The 20905-nt window shown below is 45.8% G+C and overlaps 1 protein-coding gene across 9 annotated transcripts in view; it reads right to left on the bottom strand.

Annotated features, from left to right (window-relative positions):
• The window catches only part of herc1 (HECT and RLD domain containing E3 ubiquitin protein ligase family member 1), a 278250-nt gene that overhangs the window by 27359 nt on the left and 229986 nt on the right, over positions 1–20905 (bottom strand). For all 9 annotated transcript variants that reach the window (XM_084337465.1, XM_084337470.1, XM_084337466.1 and 6 more), the window contains exons 70-76: positions 19781–19950; positions 17465–17603; positions 13300–13469; positions 11976–12145; positions 4559–4724; positions 2993–3069; positions 235–487 (exon numbers count right to left, since the gene is read on the bottom strand). In XM_084337465.1, coding sequence (XP_084193591.1) covers positions 235–487; positions 2993–3069; positions 4559–4724; positions 11976–12145; positions 13300–13469; positions 17465–17603; positions 19781–19950 — 1145 coding nt within the window. The remainder of the gene's footprint in view (positions 1–234; positions 488–2992; positions 3070–4558; positions 4725–11975; positions 12146–13299; positions 13470–17464; positions 17604–19780; positions 19951–20905) is intronic.

Below are 20905 nucleotides of genomic sequence, written 5' to 3'. Positions count from 1 at the left end.
CGTGGCGAGAGCGCCTTGCCCACTACGCCACGTAGCCGCCCTAATTTCAATGACTTTTTAAGCACCTTGTTAAAAAAAATTGGCTGCTTTCAAGTAATTCCAGGCCTCGACTTTCTTAGTTTCAAAATCAAGCACTTTAAGCACGCTTGTTGTGGCGCTCAATGTGTTAAGCACTTCAAGGACCTTGTGCGAACCCTGCGTACGGTATCGCTGAAATCAGCCTCCGGATCTCACCTCATGGAAATTGTCCTCCGTGATGCCGCTGTCTTCAATGTGAAGAATGCTGTTGAGCGTCTGGACGTACAGCAGGTCCACCTCCTCCAGGTCCTCCAGCAGCAGGGGGATGCAGCAGAGCTGCTTCCACACCAGGGGCGCCAGGTGCAGGTCCAGGGGCTTCTTGGTGCGGATGGCCACGCCCATCAGGATGCCCAGGAACTTGAACTGCAGCAGGTGCTCGTCCAGGCAGGCCGACGGGTTGAGGAGGAACCTGGGGGGAGGGGCCACACAAGGTCTTTAGGAACTGTGGTCGAGACGTTGACGATGTTTCCTTGACAATAAATGCAGATGTTTAGGAACTACAGGATGGGCACCGGGACCAGGGCCCAGCATTTATCAATATAATCGCTTTTATCAATATAATCGCTTTTTCGCACCTACTCCCAAACTACGCATGTGCAGATTGATAGACCTAGACTCTGTGGGCAATCTGTGCATGCGTAGTTCAGGAGTAGGTGTGAAAAGGCGACTATAGCTCGGCAGAGAAAGTGCCGATCGACTTTAGACTCGGGCGTATAAAAGTCTATTGGATCATGTCTCCCGCACCCCCACAGCCGTAGCAACAACCACTTAATGTCGAGGCTCTCATCCACATTCATTAATTTTCTCCCCCCGCTCTCTCCCCCATGATTTCAGAATCCCGGAGGTGTTGCGGTGGTCTATAGACAATTAGTTTTATTAGTGTGAACGTAAGGTGCATGTAAAGGGCGCAGTGATATCCCATGATACAGCTGTCGCATCTCTCCTGTCCGTCATGCAGCGCGTTCAGACACACGCGAGAAGTCGAGAGGGAGACCGCCGCGGCTGTTTTTTATAAAACACAATTCGAATATAAATGTTTACAATCAAATGTATGTTTTATTGTTTTTACAATTCATTTATTAATTTGAATAGAGAATATTCGTTGACAGCCCTAATGCACAGTAAGATTCAAATATCATTATCAAAATCAATGTAAGCACTACATGTCGTACGTAAACGCTGAAAATATGAACGATAAGCTCATATCCTGACTATTAAAAAACCAACTGAATATGATCAATAAGCTCATATACCGACTATTAAAAAACAAAACAATATGATCGCTGGGAGATGCCGATATTAGTCGAGATACTGCGACATGTAAACATCTTATCAGATTCATTGTTGAGTTTTAAGTACTGTGCAGTGTGCACATTCCGTTTCCATGGTAACAATATTCCATTTGATCATACATGCAGACATACTGGTGATGGGAATAATTCATATTATATACAAACCTTGTCACATGTGGGAACGTGGGTATTAGAACTAGTATCCAGATTATTAACGGACGTTAACGCACCAAATATATCAGAGCAAATGTAAAAATGAAATACGATACATAAGACAGATAATAGAGCATAATAATTTTTTTACTGATATTGAACTGAACACCTTTATTTGTAATCCTTAACTTTCACCTAAACCTCCCCTTCCAAGTTACTCGTCCTAGAAGATATCTCTCAAACCGTGTGCCCAAGCCAAGCTCTGGAACGCTGCGTGCGCCAGCTATTCATGTAGAAGAAAGTGTGAGAAGGGTCTTGTATTCGGAGCAGCTGACCCTGAAAGCTGGGAGGGCCGCTTGGACGAAACAAGCTCACAAAGCTGCCTCAGCAAGCAGTCTTTCCTTTCAATGTCTGAGCGAGTTCAAGAACGTCCAGTTAGGAAACAAAAGCAGAGAATATAGGGATTCTATCCACTCATATATGCTGCAGCCTCAACCCTTCAATCCTTCAGTCTATCACTCTGCCCTCAGATTAATCACTAATGAAAGACACTCAACGTTAACAGGCGAGGTTAACAGGCACCCAGAAAAGTGGCAATTTTTTACTTGAACTTGAGTACTGCATACTTCTTTTTGCAAAGCTTAGCTTTATACTTATAGCACATGCATGAGCCTAATCTCTTTTGAAAGATAACATTCTGAAGTTACTAATGCAAGAAAGGAAAATCACTTTTAGTGCTAATGAAATAGAGTAACAGAAGTTTGAACTTGAGTTGAACTTGAACTTGTGTACTAAAATTTTTCTGTAGTGGTTGCAAGATTCCATATTCCAATTATTCCAGCATAGAGGTATAAACTGGAAAACACCACGGTTCCATAGCCTGAAGTCTTATGTAGTACAGGTCCAAATTTTATAAAAATCCATTCAGAAATTCAGAAGGAGAGACGTTTTAGTAAAACAGACAAAAAAAAGAAGCTTTCCAAAATCCATTTCCTCATCCACCTCTGTGCGTTCTGAAGTCTGAGTAACTTTTTCGCTCGTCAACTTTCACCTAGTTCCTATATTCGCACCCCCCACGTGGGGTATCGTTGGAAGCGTACACTCGTTGGCTACAACACTGATCATTTTCACCATCAGCGGATGATTGGTAGTTCTGGAGCGTCTGGAGTCCGGGGTGGTCATCTCACGCGCGGCGCGTAAAAAGACGCTCACCTGACATATCGTCATGTAACTCGAGAACCGAGGCACGGATTTGGTCGAGTGAGGTGGCGTTCGAATGGTAACAAATAGTTCTTTCAAACGGTATGTTATATGTTCAGCGAAAAATGCAGCCCCAAGCCGCTAAACGCTCGCAAAGAGTCGTGACTTGCGAGCAAGTGCTGGCGGAGACGTATACGTCCCGGTGCCTGCTATGAGGTTAAAAGTCCTCAACAAGTCTTTCTACATCATGATGAACCAGTCGTCCTCACCTGTCTCTGTTGTAGCCGACCTCTGCGGTGGCATTGGGAGACGGAATGAGAAGGTCCACGACCCCCGTCTCCAACTCCTAGAGACACATACACGCACACACATCATTATTATCACAGGACAGCCAGTCCACATACATTTTCTGATTCAATGAACCTCTTTGTTGCAGTGGCGAATCCTTATGGAAGCCAACGGAAGCCAGGCCTCCCTATCAAAATATGAATTAATATCAAATATGAAATATGAAGAAAAAAAAAATATATATATATATATATATATATATATAATTTTTTTTTAATATAGTTTACATTCTTTTTAATCTGTGCATCTGTGTTATAATTTTTTTTAATGTCTCCCTCTTCTCCTTCTCACTCTCTCTAACACACTGTCAGACTCACTATGCTCACTGCAGCTAGAGGAGAGGCAGGGGGTAGGTGTCTTTCTCCAGCCTCAACCATGTGATTCATGTATGTAGAGTCCAAAACCGATACTAGCCAATCAGATTCGAGCTGACTGCCACACCTTAAAAGTTTAAAACGGGGCTGTGAGCAGAATAATTAGTATGGCATCCCCTCTGCACACCTCCCCTCTGCACTCTGAAAATTGTATTAACCCGTGACTGCTCCCACGGGCCGAATATTGCCCCGATCCTCGGGTACCTCTCGGCGTGCCGAAGCTTTTCCTAAATCACTTCCATCATCGAAAACGAGGGGAAAAGGTCGGCTTGCGACCCTGAAAATGTTGCGTGATTTTAAAAACGCTGTATTAAGTGAGCCTATTATGGGATCCACGCTAGCTTTCTATCGTGGAAACATCTGGGCGTCCCGCAACTTTTACTCATTCACATGTAGCCCCGAAAATGCTTAGAAAAGGAAAGCCGAAAGCGTGGAATAAACTCGCAGAAACGGAAAAGTGTCCCACGGGCGTGCCGTGATTCCGATCCGCGTGAAAATATTCACGGCCATAGAGGAGACCGTGGGACACCTTTTTGCAACCGAATGTGTCTCGAATTTGCTCCCACGCGGCGCGCAAAATCGTGCAAGGAAAGATCGGACCAAAAATGAACCAATGCTCCAGCAGTATTAATGACCCTGATGTAAACAAGACAAACATCTTTCTCTGGTCTGCATCCCCTTATACAATTGTGTGTATTGAGCCGTACTGTATTGTACCCATTCTGCAATCTGTTAAATAAATAAAAAGAACGTTTGACTGGCCGCCGAGCCATACTGTAGTGTACATGGTGACTGCTTGACTTAAAAATATTTAATAATTTTTTTTTTAATAAAATGTTTTTGGCTTCCCCTGTTATTTTACCCATGCGACGCTACTGCTTTGTTGAAGAAAGATATCAACACAAAGGTGGTAAAGTATGAATAATTCAAGAGGAAACTTTATGGGATTTAATAAAAAAAAGAACATTTTAATTAAATAAAAGTTGATTTGTCTGCTATTGTTCATTTGATCCGTTACTTGACCCGACGTCTTGAGTGAAGTTAAACGTGTTAAACTTTATACAAAGTTAAGTGTACAGTTAAACTGGTACAGTAAGAGAGGTGAGTCCGTACCTGGCACATCTCAGTGATGGTGTCATCAAAGACCCCTCCCGCGTCGTCAGCCCCCTCCCCCACCAGCTTCACCTTCCAGGCCCTGGAGGGCAGCCTCAGGTCGGAGGCATTCAGCTTCACCACCTGGCGGGCGATCTGGACAAAGATGGGCTTACACTTACGCCCCCTGGAGAGAGGAGGGAGGAGGAGAGATGGGGGGGAGGAGAGGGAGGAGAGAGGGGAGATGAGAGGGGGGGAGGAGAGAGGAATGGAGGAAAGGAAAGGAGGAGAGGGGAAAGGAGGAGAGGGGAAAGGAGGAGAGAGGAAAGGATGAGAGGAAAGGAGGAGAGGGGAAGAAGGAGAGTGGGGGAGGAAAGGAGAGAAGAAATGAGGAGAGGGGGAAGGAGGAGAGAGGAAAGGAGGAAAGAGGAAAGAGGAGAGGGGGAAGGAGGAGAGAGGAAAGGAGGAGAGGGGGAAGGAGGAGAGAGGAAAGGAGGGTAATAGAGAGAAAAATCAACAGTCAACAACCATCAGTTAGAGATTCCCAATAAGGCTGATTCTCAATCCAATGCCCAGAGGCAAAGGCCCACCAAGTGGTGCGGCGACCATGGGTGCATCAAATTGCAATGCAAAATTTGTATCTCAACATATCAATCTGTCTGGGGTTGCATTTTGTTCGGACAAACATAAAAATGATTTGTGCAAAGTTTGGGAAAGATTCGTTGAGATTTAGAGGTAGCACACAGCATGTGAAATATATGAAAATGGGCCTTTTTGGGCGTTTTACTAGATAACATGACAAGGCAATTTAAAAAACGGCAAGAAATAGTTTTTGAGAACAACATTTATTAACCCTAACATTTAAGAACAAAATGTTTGATAACAACATTGAAATAGTCTTTCAAACATGTCTCAAGCATCCTAGAGTCCTAGACCTGGTCCAGCTTGCGCTTGCAGCAGCGAAGATTTGGCCGTGTTGAGCGGTCATGCTCAACTGCCTGTAGCACATTCTGCAGGTGCTCCTCGCTCCTGGCTGCTGCCACAAAGTCTGACGTCAGTTTGACGCCACGCTCTGCAGTCATTCACAACATTGATGGCACGTACATTCACTGCACCCATCTGAAATGCTGTACTGGTAACCCAATCCTCTACATCCAGTGAAAGAAACGCGGGATCGATGTGCAGCAGGTGCATGCCGAACCAGCAGTCTCGGTTGGCAAGGTCAACCAAGCTGGTGGTCGGCGAGAGGGTTGGAAACTTTGGCTTGCCGAAGCCAGTGCCAAAACGGAGCTGTGGGGCTTGCATGGATATATCAGTCGGCTTGTGCTCCAATATAGCATCTGCAAGTGCGCGCCGCTCGCCAACTGGCACCTTGGTGCTGAAGAGTGCCAGGGGCAGCATCTCGCCTGACAGGTACCATAGGTGCCACTCCAGCGCCTTAATCGCTGATGCTGCGATGCCCTCGTCAACAGACTTGTATGCGTACAGGTTGTGGTAGAGTGTAAGGTCATTCCATGCCGCATCTACGGCCGTGTCGCAGGTCAACCACCACGTTGCGTAGATGTGCGTGATGAAGTTGGCAAACGCCCGAATCTTCAGCACCTGCTGCTGTGTAGTGATGGACCCCTGAGGAAGCAAGGCAATGTGCTGCTCCATCAAGGCCAGCTTGAGAGTGTAGAGCAGCTTAGCCATCCACCGCGCCTTGTGCAGTGCTCCCGGTCGTTGGAAGTTAACTGGAGTGTGCTCTGCACTGTCTGCACTAGTGCACTCAGATACACAAGACATAGCTGCACGAACTCGCGATAGTCGCCTCGCTTGTAGTCGAGCACTCCTGCAGCGCACACAATTAGTTCAGCACGCAACTTGCCCAGGAACGGTGGTTCGGCATCGCCAGGAATGTAGCGGGCCAATGGGCCGTTGTCCTTGTGTGGCAACAGGTTCCAGTGTACGTGTAAACAATGTAACCTCTGGCGAGTCGTGACGTCTCCACCTTGAGGTCAGTGAAGATGTGGCTGAGGAGCACCTCAACGATGTGGTGCCGGCACCCGGACCAGAGCAGTGGTCGACCCAGTGAGAGCTGGATGGCAATGCAGGCTGACGTGAGATGGCCAGTGTTTGACGCGGTGGTGTCAAATGCCATGTTGACAACCTGATCGGTGCAGCACCAGTCCTGCAGCAGCTTGCATGTCAGCCGAGCAATGATCGTTCCACATGCCTCATCAGTCCCCTTCATGTATGCTGGCACACCAAGCAGTTTGAGCCGCTCCGCGTCTCCGATCACCACTGTCAGACGCTCCTCCAACTGGCGCACATTGTTGAGCATTGGCGTCAACTTGCTGTCCCAGTGCAAGGTGCACATGGGAGGTGGTGTGTCCACTGTTCTTGCTGGTCCTCACTGATGGCCTGCAACACGTGGCGGCGCGCTCGGTCTGCTGTTGCGTAGGATGTGGAGACCTTTGCCGAATTGCCACCAGATTCCTCGATCAGACCGCACGTGAAGGCAGCCTGCTGCATTGGTGTGATCTTCAACCGTGTAGCCAGTGACACAAGACTCGGCCGGCTGAGAATGTCTGATGGAATGAAGGTTGTGGTGCCAGTCTTCTTACGCTCATGGGTGGGTGTGTTCTCAGCCGGTGGAGCAGCTGTTACATCTGCATTGCTGTCTTCATCACTTTCGCTTTCCAACACCACCGCCATGCTGGACCTCGCAGTCATCTCCTGCTGCTCCTTGGTAAAGCATGCCTGCTGCGCTGCTTCACGCTCCTGTCGCCGCTTCAACTTGGATTGCAGATTGGCATCCAATGCTCCAAATGTGGCCACTATGTCGCCCTTCATGCTGGCCAGGAAAGCAATGTCCTCTGGATCACAGATCAGCTCCTCTGCATTTGGAGACCACAGCGGGAATGTGGCATCCAGCTTGTGCTTCATTGCGTCCACCAGTCGAGCTGTAGCCTCACTGGAGCGCCTGGCCTTTGGAATGTGCCGCAGCTTGTTGCTAGCATCGACAAGCGCTACCATCTTGTCGCATGCTCGACGATCACTCACCATTGGAATATTGGCCTTTCCATAAAATGGCCGCACCTGCTCCAAACCGTCCTTAGCCGCATGGAACCGTGACAAGGCTCCGGTCAAACCTGGCCGCTTGGCATGCAGTTGCGTGTCGCAGTTGTACAGCATGCACCGCAAGATCTGGCGACCACTTGGCAGCTTGGCGCCAGTGATGATGGCATCTGCATTGGTTATACTGGCGCCCAGACCTAAGACCAGGCTGCGGCTGCTCTGGCGGGAGCCTAAGGGCGGCGACGCCATCTTGTGAGAGCTGGATCCTGTGGTGGGTGATGGTGGCGTTAACTCCGTTGAGGGATTGAGTAAACTGATGAATTGCTGACCAGAACTGACCAGAATTGAGTAAACTGCGATGCAGAGCCACACAGGCAAAGCTATTTATAGGCCCATCCCCCCAAAAATTGCAGGTGCGAGATGTAACAATGTTGCAACTCACACACACACACACACACACAGACACACACAGACACTAACAGCAGGCCATGTTGGGGGAGGACAGCATGTACTGATGTACCGTTCCACCTCTAAATCACCTCGTATCGCAAAAATATTTTGCATGTATCGTTTTTACATGGATGGTAACACTTTTAGCACCCAGACAAATCAATACGCTGGAAATGTGTATTTTGATGCACCAGACCATCTCATGACATCACAGGTACCTCCGGCTGAGACACGCAAGCGACATGCATGACCGACGTGCGTAAGGAAAAGGAGAATTTAGACAGGAATACGTTCATATAGCCATCCATGTAAGTGACGTGACAGCAGGGGGCTGTCTTTCTAATTGGCTCTCTGACAGCATCGCTCTCCAGCCAATTGCTACCGGCTGCCAACGGAGTCTGTAGTCCGCAGCCGGCACAGTGGGGCACCCTGGTGCTTTACAATACTACTGGCAAAATGGTTGCTACCGACCTAACCGGCTACGCATGCCAGCGACAGTTACTGTAGCCAACTTTCCACCGTTTTCTATTTCAAAGCAAGCATGGGAGTTTACTTGACAATAATTCAATACTTTTTTTCATGTTTCATATCAGTCATCTGAACCTTTCATTAATCCCCCGCAGTGAAACTTTTGTTAAATTGGGTTGTTTGATTTCTATTTTCAATAATATAGTGTAAACTACTAACGAATCAGTCGCAGTCAACCAGCACCTGCTAACTGGGTCTGACCCTTTAGCTCGGCTGGTCAGTGCAGCCGCCTGTGGATCCTATGGTTCAAATCCACTCAGTTACATTGGTGACTGTGGTGGGATCCCACTGCCCTGTGAATCTGTATCCAGGTTCACGTAGCAATGGGGGTGGGATCTTAGTGCCTTAACCACTGGGAGAGTGTGCGCATGGATGAAAGAACGTGCAAGGAGGCACTTCTCGTGGGGAGAAGTCGGTCGGTCGCAGTCAACCAGCACCTGCTAACAGGTCTGACCCTTAGTCAGGTTAGTGTGGCTGCCTGTGGATCCTATGATCCCAGGTTCAAATCCACTCGGTTACAATATGATCTAGATGAGACATGTGCGGAATGTAAAAAAACAGTCAGTCACCCAGTTCCGAACAGGCACACGCTCTGAACAGCCACGACTTGACGGGGCACTGCACTAGTTAAAGTCAATTATTTTAATTGAGTGTGACAATAGGAGTATCAATGAGTTTACACAGAAGCACTCACGCACGCAAACATGCAGATGCACATGGCATGCACACATGTTCCAACATGCAGATGCACACGGCAGCACAGATTTACCAACCTGCAGATGCACATGGCAGCACACATGTACCAACATTAGGGTTGGGTACCGACTGATTCACGCTAGACCAATCGGTACCAAATTACAGTAGTATAATTAGTGTAATATACACTAGACAAGAGGGAGCCTTTTCCACAAATAAATATACACATATATATATATATATATTACTGTCCTGTCTCTCGGATCAGAGGACAGGACCAGATGAGGTCAGAGGAGTTTGATAATATTTAAACACATTTAACTGGTTCTGCGCCAAAAATGAGTATACTCGTTATTCCCGCCATGCGTTCAGCGCCAGAAACGAGTTAACTCGTTTTTGGGATCGTTATTTAGTTTATTCGCTATATCTATTCATAATTCATAGCTGCAGCCTCTGTATACCCTTCAGACCCTGTCTGAGCTGGCAGACGGTCAACACCGCCCTCTACTGCCATGCTGAGCTATTGCATCCCATTCGAAATGGGCTGGTGTGTTTTAGGAGCCGATCTGAGCCGGGCGGCGTGTATCACTTCCGCAACGGATTTAGTCGGAATTCGGTTTCCGGGTTGGCCTGATTGGCCGCGACGGCCACGTGACACGCTGTGGCACGCCCCCCGCGGCAGCAGCGTTTTGCCGCTGCGCCCTGCTGTGGCGACGCTCACGTTGGTTTATGACGTTAATTAATAATAAACACTGTTAGGACTCTTAATAATAAACACTGTTAGGACTATCTGACTCTTAATAATAAACACTATTAGGGCTCTTATTTCATACTTATCTTGTCTAGCACAGTCTCTAACAGTAACAGTAAGAAGCATTTTGGATAAAAAGTATTATGACAACAATGTATGCCTTTCAAATGATAAATGATTAAATGATACACACTGAAATCTACGCTCTCTCATCCTGCTTTCCACAACGCGACAATATATAATAATATTGTCGCGTTGTGGAAAGCAGGATGAGAGCGTAGATTTCAGTGTGTATCATTTAATCATTTATCATTTGAAAGGCATACATTGTTGTCATAATACTTTTATCCAAAATGCTTCTTACTGTTACTGTTAGAGACTGTGCTAGACAAGATAAGTATGAAATAAGAGCCCTAACAGTGTTTATTATTAAGAGTCAGATAGTCCTAACAGTGTTTATTATTAAGAGTCAGATAGTCCTAACAGTGTTTATTAGTAAGAGTCAGATAGTCCTAACATAACAGTGTTTATTATTAAGAGTCAGATAGTCCTAACAGTGTTTATTATTAAGAGTCCTAACAGTGTTTATTATTAATTAACGTCATACACCAACTACCAGATTCGCGTCACACGTCACTGTACATCAGTGTAGGCTGACGCCTGACTGATTAACGAGAAACTGTACGCTGTAACGTTATATTTTATTTTGCGTTGAAAAGTGATTCTTGCTTCCCGCGAGCGTCGCCACAGCAGGGCTGCCGCGGGGGGCGTGCCACGGCGTGTCACGTGGCCGTTGCGGCCAATCAGGCCAACCCGGAAACCGAATTCCGACTAAATCCGTTGCGGAAGTGATACACGCAGCCGGGCGGGCGGGGTTTAAATACTCAGGCTAGCCAGGGGCTTACAACGACCAATGTGACTATTAACCCCGCCCGCACGGCCGTGTGTAACGCTCGTAATGGCGGGGACATGATCGCTGTGGATAACTGGAATGGCGATCAGATAATCGGATTCTTTTTTTTGCATAACATCAGAGACAAGGTAAGAACACTATATATGAAATATATATAATAAACCTGATATTTATTTCTACCGCGATCAAAGCTATCTGTGTGTAGGTGTATGTGCTTATTACCATTGACTGCGGTGGGGGGGGCGGGGGGGCGAGCGCCCCGCTACGATGGCCATTTCATGTATGCACAACGAGATATAATAATGATAATCTAGCGTTGATTTAAAAAAAAATTAAATTACAACGTGATGACTGGATTACACTAAAATGCCTTTCTCGTATTTTTCCTGTAATTACTCAAAAGCACCCAAACCATACTCTATTCAAAACGGTATAAAACAGAAATGTACGGATGAAAAAACAATCTGTTTTGGGCATGTTGACTGGAAGCAACTCACTGACAGTCTACGGCGTTATTAGACCCATAGATATAATATAAGATATATTTTAAGCACTCGCAAATGTTGCAGTCTAAAACTATATCCATTGAATAAAGACCTGGCGATGAAGGGGAATCAGCGCCCCCTGCTGCTGGCGGTCAATGTGTTAAACATAATAAATTGGATTTATTATTGCGTTACAACAATAAATAACAAAATGTTCAAAATAAATAACAATGTTGACTTATACTTTTTTTTACAACTGAAATTAAATGTTTTATTATTTGCAGAGAGAGTTAAGTACCAGGAAAAAGGTATCGTTGGGTACCGATACCGAATTCCAGGTACTGGTATCGGTTCAAATGTGAACGGTACCTAACACACACACACACACACACACACACACACACACACACACACACACACACACACACACACACACACACACACACACACACACACACACACACACACACACACACACACACACACACACACACACACACACACACACACACACACACACACACACACACACACACAGTAGAGTCCAGTGCTAACCGTGTGGAGATCCTCTTGACAGTGATCTGTGGTCCGTAGTTCTTGCCCTGCACCATGGTCTTGCCTATGGAGCGCACCATGGGCAGGGTGTAGACCCTCGGGGCCAGGAGGGGTCTCAGCTGCCCCTGGACGATGCCCCAGGTGCCAGCGTTGTAGTGGGAGGTGCAGCTCTGGGAAGTAGTGGAATCAGGTTCATATATCGTCAACTACACGAAAGCTAAATATATTATACGTTACATTATAAAATATGACGGTTTAGTACGACAGGAGTATTGCATTATGTACAGGTCGCATCTCAATACATTTGAATATCGAGGACATTTTCATTTATTTCAGTGATTCAATTAAAAAAGTGAAAATCATATATTATATAGATTCATTACACAGTGAAATATTTCAAGCCTTTATTTCTTTAAATTTTGATGATTATGGCTTACAGCTAATGAAAACCAAAAAGAAAATTTGAATATTACATAAGATATATATATATATATATATATATTTTTTAACAGAAATGTCGACCTACTGAAAAGTATGTGCACTCAATACTTGGTCAGGGCTCCTTCTGCATGAATCACTGCGCCGTGGCGTGGAGGCAAACAATAGAATATTTCCTCAATATTCTAATTCATTGAGATGCACCTGTGTGTGTTTAAGAGCCTTCGGACAGGACAGCTGCATTATTGCAAATCATATTCAATGTCACATTGTTTCCCACAGCCTCAGACCCACTCACAGTCTAGAAGGAGAGGATAAGTCTACCGCTGGTGAGAACATTGGGGCCAGGACCCATCCTCTTCATACGATTCTAGCTCACAGTCACAAGTGTCACTTTCCTTACATAACAATAATGACACAATCAGAATATATTTTATCTATTTAGTCTTACACGTTTGCACTACCTCTTCTGTCTCATTTTAGTTTAGTATATTTTGTATTGTGTTTGGACTTTATTCTTTTACTGTATGAAGCACAATCTCAGGGGGCTCATACAGAACCAAACATTTCACTGTAATGTACAATTCTTATGTGAAAAAATTAAAACAAAACTTGAAACTTGAGTATTTCTTAACAAATCAGATACGAGCGAAGCTGTGGATTAGAACCTGCGTCATCTGCACTGGGAAGCAAAACATCTATCAAAGTGTCTGTACTGTAGGTCGGTATCCGTCTGGATTCTGTATTGTTCAGGTCCCCTGCGTGCTTGTATGGACATGAATAAAAGAGTGTGTGAGTGAGAGAGAGAGAGGGTGTGTGCGCGTGTGTGTGAGTGTGAGTGTATGTGTGTGTGTGTGTGTGAGTGTGAGTGTGTGTGTGTGTGTACCTGGTTGTTGGGACTGAGGTTCAGCAGCCTCCAGGACGAGTACATGAGGTCAGAGAAGTGGTAGAGGAGGCGCAGGCGAGCCCTCACTGCCTCCATGCTCACCTCCTTCAGACAACTGTACTGAGGAGGAACCACTACAGGCAGACCCAGCTGGAGGGGTACTGAGGAACCTAGAGAGAGAGGGGGGGGAGGGAGAGAGAGGGGGGGAGAGGGAGGAGAGAGGGGGGGAGAGAGAGGGGGGGAGAGAGAGAGGGGGAGAGAGAGGGGGGAGGAGAGAAAGAGAGGGGGGGAGAGAGAGGGGGGGAAGATAGAGGGGGGGGGGGGGGGAGAGGGGGGGAGAGAGAGAGGGGGGAGAGAGAGAGAGAGGAGGGAGGATAGAGAGAGAGGGGGGGGAGAGAGAGAGAGAAGGGAGAGAGAGAGAGGAGAGGGGGAGAGAGAGATGAGGGAGGAGAGAGATGGAGGAGAGAAAGAGGGGGGAGAGGAGATCAAGGAGGGTGGGAGGAGGGAGAGAGAGAGGGGGGAGAGATGGAGAGAGAGGGGGATATGAGATGGAGAGAGAGAGGAGAGGGGGAGGGAGAGAGAGAGAGGAGAGGGGGAGAGAGATGGAGAGAGGGGGGGAGAGAGTGAGAGAGAGAGGAGAGAGGAGAGAGAGAGAGGGGGGAGAGGGGATAGAGAGGATGGGGGAGAAGAGAGATGGAGAGAGAGGGGGCGAGAGAGTGGGGAGAGAGAGAGGGGGGAGAGAGAGAGGGGGAGAGAGAAAGCGAGAAGAGAAGGGAGGGAGGAGAAAGAAAGGGGTAGAGGTGGGCAAAGGTAGAAATAAGGAGGGAGGAGGAGGTAGAGACAGATCAAAGACAGAGTGGATAAGTGAAGGAGGAACAATGAAAATAGGAGGAGAGAGAGAAGGGGGAGGGTAGAGAAGAGAGGAAGGGAGAGAGGAGAGAGAAGGGTGAGGGGGTGGGTAGAGAAAAAGAGGAAAGGGAGAGGAGAGAGAAGGGTGAGAGGGTGGGTAGAGAACGAGGAAGGGAGAGAAAAAGAGAGAGAGAGAGAGAGAGAGAGAGAGAGAGAGAGAGAGAGAGAGAGAGAGAGAGAGAGAGAGAGAGAGAGAGAGAGAGAGAGAGAGAGAGAGAGAGAGAGAGAGAGAGAGAGAGAGAGAGAGAGAAAGGGGAGAGGAGATGGAGAGAAGAGAAGGGAGGGAGGAGAGAGAAAGGGGTAGAGGTGGGTAAAGGTAGAAATAGGGAGGGAGGAGGAGGTAGAGACAGATCAAAGACAGGGTGGATAAGTGAAGGAGAGGAACAATGAAAATGGGGAGAGGGGAGAGAGAAGGGGGAGGGTAGAGAAAGAGGAAGGGAGAAAGCAGATAGAAGGGGGATGGGGTGGGTAGAGAAAGAGAGGAAGGGAGAGAGCAGATAGAAGGGGGATGGGGTGGGTAGAGAAAGAGAGGAAGGGAGAGAGCAGATAGAAGGGGGATGGGGTGGGTAGAGAAAGAGGAAGGGAGAGAGGAGAGAGAAGGGTGAGGGGGTGGGTAGAGAAAGAGGAAGGGAGAGCAGAGATAAGGGGGAGGAGGGTGGGTAGAGAAAGAGAGGAAGGGAGAGAGGAGGTAGAGACAGATCAACAGTGAGAAGGATACGTGAGAGAAAAGTGAGTGTGTGTGTGTGTGGGGGAGAGAGAAAGAGAAAGAGAGAAGAACGAGAGAGGAGATAAAAAGAGACATGGTGTTATGGATAAACATGTCAAATTCTGACATTCCCAGAAATATCCCAAGGACAAACTCCGTCTGAAGGACAAACTCCGTCTGAAGGCCGAGGTCCGCCCGGGAGACGTAACGTTATCTCCTGTCTCCGGGACAGGCCAATCGGGGAGCACCTCCCTGCTCACCGGCCAATCGGGGAGCACCTCCCTGCTGACAATCCTCTCTTCACCTCCACATTGTTGTCAAGTTCATTTATGCCGTTGTCGTGGAATATATTATCATGTTCTTATAGATCTGTGTTGAGACATCATGTTATACAGCGTGACTTTCAGTGTGGCCAGCTTGACTGGTTAATGTGTGTATGTCTCTTTAAGAACACTCCGACATCCCCTAGCCATAACTTCTTTGTTGTTGTTCCCAGTGACTGAGAACCATTTTTGTTTACCTTCATCATCATATCTGATATTATGTTATGACTGACAACTGTGTATTTAACATATGTCTGAAACAGCGCTCTGGGTCAGTCTATGGCCAGACGCTAATGTGTTAACATATTGTCTCTGACTGTAGGCTGTCCTTTCATTTGTGGCCACGGTGAAATAAACTTTCTTCTTATTATTAATAATGACTCAGAATGATTTGTAAACGGCTCATCGTTTAGTCCTTTAATATTTCCCATTACACCGTGAAACATCATTATGTTTGTGCAACGTTCTTCCAACATGGCTGCCTGTAACCACTAGTAGCCATGTGTACCACTATAATATACTTGTATGTGCAATACACTACAGACGGTGGTAGTGAAAGGTTTAACCGTCTGTAGTGTGGTAGTAAAAAGTTAACCTTCTGTAGTGTGGTAGTGAAAGGTTAACCTTCTGTAGTGTGGTAGTGAAAGGTTTAACCGTCTGTAGTGTGGTAGTGAAAAGTTAACCTTCTGTAGTGTGGTAGTGAAAGGTTAACCTTCTGTAGTGTGGTAGTGAAAGGGTTAACCTGTAGTGTGGTAGTGAAAGGTTAACCTTCTGTAGTGTGGTAGTGAAAGGGTTAACCTGTAGTGTGGTAGTGAAAGGTTAACCGTCTGTAGTGTGGTAGTGAAAGGTTTAACTGTCTGTAGTGTGGTAGTGAAAGGTTAACCTTCTGTAGTGTGGTAGTGAAAGGTTTAACTGTCTGTAGTGTGGTGGTGAAAGGTTAACCTTCTGTAGTGTGGTAGTGAAAGGTTTAACTGTCTGTAGTGTGGTGGTGAAAGGGTTAACCTGTAGTGTGGTAGTGAAAGGTTAACCTTCTGTAGTGTGGTAGTGAAAGGTTTAACTATCTGTAGTGTGGTGGTGAAAGGTTTAACTGTCTGTAGTGTGGTAGTGAAAGGGTTAACCTTCTGTAGTGTGGTAGTGAACGGTTTAACTGTCTGTAGTGTGGTAGTGAACGGTTTAACTGTCTGTAGTGTGGTAGTGAAAGGTTTAACTGTCTGTAGTGTGGTAGTGAAAGGTTTAACTGTCTGTAGTGTGGTAGTGAAAGGTTTAACTGTCTGTAGTGTGGTAGTGAAAGGTTTAACTGTCTGTAGTGTGGTAGTGAAAGATTAACCTTCTGTAGTGTGGTAGTGAAAGAGTTAATTGCCAAATGTACAATGCACACAGGAATTCTATTTCAACAGGAGAGGAAAAACAGGCATTCTAAAATTCCATGAACGGTGAAAATAATGTTTATCTCTTTAATCTACCCGTTATCTGTCATCTCTGGAATGTTTTGGAAGCCCCCCCCCCCTCTTTTGATTAACAACAAACCTTGTTGAACGGCGGTGTTGCCATCTACTGTACTACAGTCTCAGAGGCCATGCAGGATATCTGACCCTCGATTATAAACAGTCTACAGTTATACAGCAGCAGTATAGCAAGTGTCTGGCTTGTGAAGGTGGAGTGTGTGCGAATGGGGGGGGGGGGGGGGGGGGGGTGTTAGTGTATTGTGCATACTGTGTGCAGGGTTCCCACAGACATTGCAGAATGAAATTCACAGACTTTCAAGTACTTTTCCAAGCACTTTTTTTAAGGTAATTTAAAAGGATACAATTAACTGTTTAGTGCAGTTTTTTATTGAAAAGAAAATCGGATCGAATATATATCGAATTTCTGACAATTAGTTACACTTTAGATAAAAACATTCTATTTCTTGATTCAGAACTATTTCATCATGGATGAACAAAACGTTCAATGCGAATGGTTGATTTGAATTTCAATTACTTTTTAAGCACCTTGTTAAAAAAAATATCTGTTTTCAAGGAATTCCAGGCCTTGACTATTTATTTTTTTAATCAAGCACTTCAGGGACCTTGTGCGTGTGTGCGAGTGTGTAAACGGTAAATGGTGCATTTATATAGCAGCTTTTATCCAAAGCACTGAGCCACTGTCACCCACTGTGTGTACTGTGTGTGTAGGTGTGTGTGTGTGTGTGTGTAGGTGTGTGTGTGTGTGTGTGTGTGTGTCTAACCGGGTGCTCTGGGTGGTACGGAGGGGGCGGTCCAGGCGGCGCTGTGGCAGCGTCCGGCTGAGACCTGGTGGATGTTCTTGGCCTGCAGGGCCGTGGCCAGGGTGGGCTCTCGGACGTGGTTGGTGTGGCCCAGACCGAGCTGCAGCGCAGACAACAAGACACCCAGAGCAGATCACAGTGAGAACAGTGAGCATCTCATGACATCCCTCAAGTCCATCCAAGAGGCCCAAGATTAGACTAAACAGTGTCTAGAGGAAACATTATGTAACAGTATTGTGTTGGATTAATAATAACATTTCATTTGTAGTGCACTTTACATTTGGAACCAAAATCTCAAAGTGCTACAGGGTAAAAACATAGGCTTTAAAAACATAGGTAATAAAAAAAACAAGGCATAAAAACATAAAAAAAGGGAGAAAACACACATAGGCATGTATAAAAGGCTAAAACTAAGAAAACGCTTTGGTGAAGAGGTAGGTTTTTAGTGCTCTTTTAAAATAATCAGTGGTGGGGCGGCTAGGTGGTGTAGTGGGCAAGGCGCTCGTCACCAATGCAGGAGACGCTGGGTTCGAGCCCAGCTCTCCGCATTGCTATCAGCTTGGCTGGTCGTTCATACTAACACAATTGGCAGTGTTAGGGGTGGGAAAGCTGATGGGTGGGGATCGGACATTGTGGACAGCGACTCCTACAGGTCGGTTGGTGCGCCTGGGCAGCAGAAACAGGAAGCGACGGGGGCGGCGTGCCCTCCAAACGCAGACCCCCGCCGCTGAGAGATCGCGCTGTGCAGGTGAAAAGATGCGACGGCTGCTTCCTCGGCTGTGTTTTGGGCGACAGTGTTTACAAGTGTGCGGGTAGCCTCTCTAATCAACTTGACGTTATACACAACACTTTCTGTTGTCAGTAGATGGAAGCATTGGTTTAAAAGGTGAAAATGACTACAAATCCCAAGACCTTTATCACCTAGTTCAGGGGTCAGCAACCTTTACTATCAAAAGAGCCACTTTTCCCCCGTCCCACAAAATAAAATGCTCAGGGAGCCGCACAACCTATTTACCCTTAAAATGAAGATAACAGTGTATAACGTTTTATATATCCCCAAGCATACCCCACATTTAGCATAAAACGCCTGACAATTGCATACCCAAAGTAATTTGCGATTTATTATACTTTATACTTATAGCACACAGTTTGTTGCATTAATGGAATTATAAAGCAACAAAAAGAAAATGTTTGACTTTTTAATTGCTGTTTTTACCTGTTTTTACCAAAGGAAAACCTCAAACTCGTATGAAGAGGAGAAAAAAATACTGGCTGTGTAGACCTATTTTTTAATAAAACACAGAAGAGGAGACAAAACACTGGTGTCTGTAGACCGACTTTGAAATAAAACCCTGAACTATTCAGGTATATTTGAGTCCTTCCCTTATTTGTGGAACATTTATAAAATAGAAAGTAGTCCACTTTGAAAAAAGAATACCATGTAATACCATGTAACCTACTTTGAAATAAAACACAGAAAAGGAGAAAAAACACTGGCATCTGTAGACCTACTTTGAAATAAAACCCTGAACTATGCAGCTCTATTAGAGTCCTTCCGTTACTTGTGGAAAATCTATAAAATAAAAATTGTTCGCAAATTTCGCACCACATATCAGGCATACAGGTAAGCCTTTTGTTGACTAAATATCTTAGTTGATGAAATATTTTTTCATTTCAGTGTCACAGTATGACATCGATCTCCAAAATAAGAAAAAAAAGAAAAAAAAAAACGTATTTTTTTTTTTGGCCAGGGAGCCGCAGCTGATTGGCTAAAGAGCCGCATGCGGCCTCGAGGCCGCAGGTTGCCGACCCCTGACCTAGTTGTTCACAGGTCAGCACCGGATTAGGAAAACGTGATCTCAACACAGGAGCGTTAAACTATTAATGCGACCTGAATATAGTGACCGAGAATAGTCACCTAATTATCTTAACAAAAGTGCATCATTAGCATTATGTTTGTTGTCTAAAGGGGAACAGAATGGTACAATTTAAGATTTTAATGTTATCCGCATATAAAGGACAAATAAAACATCGTTAATTTGTAAGAAACCTCAATGAAAACGGCGCAGGGTAAGTTATATTCGCTATTGTTATGAAAATGTGATAGAATCCTATAAAAATGTGGACGCATTTGGTCACCGTGACGTTAGTCAGGGAGGGCATTCCACAGGCGAGGAGCAGCCTGTGTCTGTGTGTGTGTCTGTGAGTGTGTGTCTGTGTGAGTGTGTGTGTGAGTGTGACTGTGTGCGTGCGTGTGTGTGTGTGTGTGTGTGTTACCTGTCCCTCTGAATTACTGCCCCAGGTGTAGACGTCTCCCGTGGAGGACAGCGCCAGCGTGTGTTCGGCTCCCACAGCGACGTCCTGGATGAAGACCCCCGACAGAGCTGGCACCTGCTGGGGCCGGTTGTGGTTCCGTGCCCGGCCCTCTGGCAAGCCAATCAGACGGTCTGAAAATAGAAAGAAAAGAAAAAAATCTAGAATTAGTTGATTGATGAGTGAAGTTTTAGCGTTTAACCCTTTCACTGCCACACTACAGAAGGTTAACCCTTTACTATCACACTACCGACGGTTACCGGCGGTAGTGTGATAGTAAAGGGTTAACCTTCTGTAGTGCGGCAGTGAAAGGGTTAACACAATAGACATGTATCATTATTATGTGCAATACTATGAGTATTTTATATTGTTAAGAATTGTCCAGGCAATTCGTTCAAGTGAGCTCACTATAGTGTTGTCACGATACTGGAATTTCGAACTTCGATACGATACCCTGAAAAGCATTTTCAATTCATCATAACATATATGACATACAGATAAACAGTACTGTTACATCCTGACATTTATGACATACAAGATATACAGTACTGTTTAAGAGACAGAGTTTCTAAAAGAGAGTATATACAGTTAATTTACCTCTGACCATTATAGTCAAAGTATTTTCCTATGAACTGAAACTCATAAGACCACATAAGGCTAGCATCATTCAGTTACAGCTACTGTATTATTGGCCAACATTAGCCAGCTACTGCACCATGAACTACCAGCTAGCCAGCTGGCCACCCCCAATCCAGCCAACCGTACAAATTACGGTCTCAGCCAATCACATCGATATGTGTACAGTTAGTTAGCTAGTCATTCCATTGCAAATTAAAAGGTAGGCAGCTAGCTAGTAGCTAGGTAGCTAACGTTAGCCAACTCAGAAAGATAGCTAGCTAGCCAACAGCTGCAAGCCTGCAACGAACGCCAACATTAGACAACGCCTCATGTATTAAACTAAAGTCAATCGTTTAATGGGCCATTTTGTTGAATGACTCAGTGATGTTGAAAGGAGAGCTGTCGAGGCTCTGCAGCTTGGAGCGAGTGAGAGCCTGAGGAGCTGTGTTGACACAGGTCTGTGAGGGGAGG

The sequence above is a fragment of the Notolepis coatsorum genome, assembly GCF_963971535.1.
Source record: "Notolepis coatsorum genome assembly, chromosome: 20".
NCBI lineage: Eukaryota > Metazoa > Chordata > Actinopteri > Aulopiformes > Paralepididae > Notolepis > Notolepis coatsorum.
Note: the sequence above shows the minus strand (reverse complement) of the source record. Positions and strands in the feature narration are given on the sequence as shown.